The sequence below is a fragment of the Mus pahari genome, chromosome X, assembly GCF_900095145.1.
Source record: "Mus pahari chromosome X, PAHARI_EIJ_v1.1, whole genome shotgun sequence".
Classification (NCBI taxonomy): domain Eukaryota; kingdom Metazoa; phylum Chordata; class Mammalia; order Rodentia; family Muridae; genus Mus; species Mus pahari.
In genome coordinates, this window is record NC_034613.1 from 60,995,082 (window position 1) to 60,999,460 (window position 4,379).

The following is a 4,379-nucleotide window of genomic DNA, read 5'->3' on the forward strand; positions in this document are numbered from 1 at the left end:
GGCTCCGGCTCCGGCTCCGGCTCCGGCTCCGGCTCAGGCTCTGGCTCTGGCTGGGGCTGAGGCATGGGCCAAGGCAGGGGCTGGGGCAGAGGCTGGCGCCCAGCCAGTGGCTGTGGCTGCGGCTGCGGCTGCGGCTGGGGCTCAGGCTCTGGCTGAGGCTGGGGCTCAGGCATTGGCTGGGGCTGAGGCATAGGCTGGGGCTGGGAACTAAAGACTACATCATCATGGCCAGGGGATTCCACCTGGGGCTGGGGCTGAGTGCCGAAGACGACAGCATCTCCAGCAGGAGATTCAGGCGGAGTCAGAGGCTGTGGCACAGGCTGAGGCTGAGGGCCGAATACTACCTTATCTTGGGCAGGGGGTTTATTCTCCAGATTAACATGAGGTCCAACCCTAGAATATAAAAGCAAAATATTAAGCTCTAGCCTTCAATCATTAAGGTTGATGCCTTTTGGTGTAGAAGAAAAACAAAATATTTACACCACAAGCCTTAATTAGTGAGGGGGTCATAATAAACGAGGAGGCACTAACTGATAAAACTCAATAATTCCTTTTAAATTTTATTGCTCTTTGGAGACTTAATATGCAATTCTTTCATAATTCTTTATTTTAAGATGGTCAACAACAAATGACTAAATTTTCAAAGACTGTTTCATTCGAAAGCAAGTAGGTGGGCATGGTTTCCGTGAACTCTGGCCAATCAGCTGCTGTTACTAACCTTAGCCTCACATATGCCTGAGCCACAGCATCTGAAAGGAAAGGTCAGTCAGGCCAAAGGCCAGGATTGCTGAGGAATGCTTGGAAGCATATAGGACTGAAAAATTCTGGGATGGTTTTATAATACTCACATCGAGGTTGTGACATAGAGGAAGGCAAACTACAGTGCAGCACTTTGTAGCTTCCTTCAACAAGGAAATGGATAGCCAATGGGAGACCATCTTGGGTACCAGGACCAATAATGACAACAGCAATACTACTACTACTAATAATAATAACAATAATAATTAATAAACACTTTAGAAATCCATCTGCTAATATATGAAATTCCCTGACAGCCCCAGGGTATGAGCAGCGGTGATGAAAGGTACCACTGTGGTATTTTCTGACATATCAGTTGCATGCTTATTATTTGAGCACTATTCTGTATATGAGTTCTAATTCAGTAAAAAGGCATTATAACATCATCATACCCAAAATATATGAATCACAGTCAGGTTCTGATTTTTACAATAAAATTAGGAAAACATATAGTAGAGATACTGAGGAACTAGAGCATGAACAAATAATTCTTAACTATTTATATTGGTGAAGCCCTTAATGACTACAATATTTACATACAAAATAATATGTCTGAGAATTATTTTTAAAAAACTAAGTTGAAAGAATGGTATGTAGGGGGCAGAGAAAACAAGTTCATTAATATTAAGGCTGATGGTGGCTATATGGATATTCAGTTTGCTACATATACTTGAAAAAATACAATTAAAAGCTTTTGAAAAAACATTCAGCACTAATTAACATTTGATGTTGAAAGGCAAGAGAATAGTTTCCTTTAGGAGGATTTTAAATTTGGTGACACTTGGGGGTGGGCCAATTATTTCCTTATCATCTAGGTCCTGGTTATCTGATCATGTTTACTTTATAAAAAATTCACTGAGCTGTTGTTGCTCATTTATGATTGCTATACTTTCATATTTGTGTATTACACTTTTAAAATGGTATTATAAAGCCACCAGGCAGCTTAATTCCTACAATAAGAGCAGCAGCCTAAGGCTGTACACCTGTGGTACAGACCAGGGGACTGGCAATTGGGCATCAAATTGTTGGGGTTTTTTGTTGTTGTTGTTTTGTTTTGTTTTGTTTTTGTTTTTCTGCAGTGTTCTGAGCTTTTAGAATAGTATAATTGGCATATAGATAGGCTAAACTGGTGCCATTTCTCATTTCTGAAATGGCTAATTCCCATACTGGGCTAAGCAAAGACTGGGATTGGGGAAAGCATTTCTATTTCCAAATGTCATATCTAGATGACGTCTTCTTCCCTAAGGTTTTTCAAGTCTCCTAGGCATCTAGAGGCTAATCTCCTAGGCCAACAGCCCAAGGGATCAGAGATCCTCTACTAGGCCTACAAGGAAAAGGATGTGGGGGGAGTGGAGGTTGCTTTGATCCTTCAATTTGATTTTGCCAGTGTAAACAAACAAACAGTCACACCCTGAGACCTTTAGGGTTAAGAAGCTCCTGGATATACATACACATCTCCAAAAAGCCACCAAGCTCTTTTTCAAGGCTAGAAAGAATAAACCCTAGAAAACCACAATGGACTAGTGGAATTTTCCAGTGAAGCTTTTCAGACGTCCACAGTCTTCCAGATGTGATCATTATGGATGAGACTAAAGCTCTGCACTACCACCTTCCAAATCTAGCTAAAGAGGGAAGCAAAAGAACATGAGGAAGACCCTGGCTTTCTTTCTCAAATATGCTGGCCTTTAAAATTTATTGTTGGACAAACAATATGAGCCCATATGAGGAAAGGGCTATGCTCAAAAACATACACCTGATTTGAAGCTGAGCATGAACCAAACTGAAGTTTGGCCCAACACACTCCACTGCCACCTCCCCTTTTCTGACATCACAGGTTGCCATGCTGACAGTGTGAGCACGTCAGTTTCATGCCCCCCCTCTCCGGCCGGATGGGCTGTTTTCCCCTCTTATAGCCCCCCTTCTTCTTCACGCCCCCTCCTTTATCCTCGGCCATCTTTTGTCCCAGAAAAAATCCCATCTAAATGGACATGAATAGCAAGAAATTATTAGTACACATTTAGAAACATTTACCAAGACCCTTTTGAGGCCAGCCTCACCTTAGGGTACCAGAAAGCCACCAGGGATCTACATATACCTCCCTGAGGAGCTATATAACCTGGGTTGAGAAGACATATTGCCCCTTCTCAAAACAAACGAAAAGACACAAGCAAGCCCAATGCCATGGAGACTTCTAGAAACCTCAACAGATCAGGAAGCTTAAAAACTTGTGACAGCTCACACCCCACAAGAAACAGTTTCCAATTAAAACACAGGCACAAAACAGTCATCTTCCCTAAAAGCCAAGAAGTCCTAGGGACACCCTTCATACAAAGGCCCAGGGTCAGGGGTTTTAGGGAGGGAGGCTGGCTACTCAAGAGAAATCAGAAAACAGGAGGGGGCTAGAAATCCAGGCCACAAACCTCAGAAAAGGAAAACATTCCTGGCCTCTGATTCAGGTCTGTCCCTAAGACCAAGCAGGGTGCCTTGGGGTGAGAAGGGGAAGGGGAGGTAGGTGGGGTGGGAGCCCTTAGATAACCAAGGCTCAGGTTCCTGCCTGAGACTGGAAGGAAAAACGAGCAATGGGATGGGAAGCAAGTAAAGTCAGAGTTGCCTGGCATCGTGCCTGGTACTAGCAGGCGCTCCGAATAAGAAAAAAAAAATGTGAGCAAGAGTGAATAGATTAGAAAACACTAAAACATTTCGAGGCACTTCAGCTCCCCCCACCCCCAGCCCAGGAGCCACCTTCCCAAAGTCCCCAGCACAGCTCACCCCCCACCCCTCCAGTTGTAAGCGCCTAGCTCCAGCGTTTTCTGCGCGCCCTTTCCCCTCTTCCTGCGTCAGTCTACTAGAGGGAACCAGGTGCTCTTGCTTCCTGGCCGATCGCTCCAGGGCTGTGAGGGCCAGCCGGAGTCCACGACGCCAATGGACCTAACATGGTCCCACCTGACTTCCCCGGGCTCCCTATCTTCAGCCCCGGACGCCGGTCCTACAATGGGGGCCCACGGGAGGGTAGCATGCATCGAAGGGACAAGGGACCAGGCTGGCCTGGCTGGTCACAAGGGACCCGGGGGGTCCTGGAAGCCTGCTGGGCACAGAAGGCTCTCAGGTCCCGGGATGGAGACTCACCTCCACTGAAGGGCCAGGAACATGTTGAGAAGCATCAGGAGAACTTTAGGCAACATCTCGGCGGTGCCTGGCACGACCACCTGTGTCGAGGTCGCAGCGCAGGTCTGGCTGTTCTGAGCGAGGTGGAGGGTTTTGTTGGGCTCCAACTTTCACTCCTCCCACTCGCCCCGCCCCAGTCGCGCTCCGCACCTTGGCCCCGCCCCCTGAGCCCCGATGGAAATCTCCGACGACGTGATCGTTGCGGCAGCGAGGAGCGAGGCTAGGGAGGGCGGACAGGGGGTGGAGAGGAGGGAGCCCTGTCGCCAAGGCCCCCCCAGCCGCCAGCACTGCGGCGCTGCCAGACAGCCAGGGCGGGGGGCGGGAGGAGTAAGGAGGAGGCGAGCCTGCAGCAAGAGGCCCAGGGCTTGGGGAAAAACCGCTCTAGCGGTTGTGGCCTGGGGAGCCTCCACTGGCAG

General features: G+C 47.8%; 1 protein-coding gene across 1 annotated transcript in view; it reads right to left on the reverse strand.

Annotated features, from left to right (window-relative positions):
• The window catches only part of Gabre (gamma-aminobutyric acid type A receptor epsilon subunit), a 17,601-nt gene extending 13,598 nt beyond the window's left edge, over nucleotides 1-4,003 (reverse strand). The window contains exons 1-2 of the mRNA XM_021188754.2: nucleotides 3,925-4,003; nucleotides 3-393 (exon numbers count right to left, since the gene is read on the reverse strand). Of these exons, the coding sequence (XP_021044413.1) occupies nucleotides 3-393; nucleotides 3,925-3,980 (447 nt within the window). The 5' untranslated portion in view covers nucleotides 3,981-4,003. The remainder of the gene's footprint in view (nucleotides 1-2; nucleotides 394-3,924) is intronic.
• Between the last annotated feature and the right edge of the window lie 376 nt (nucleotides 4,004-4,379).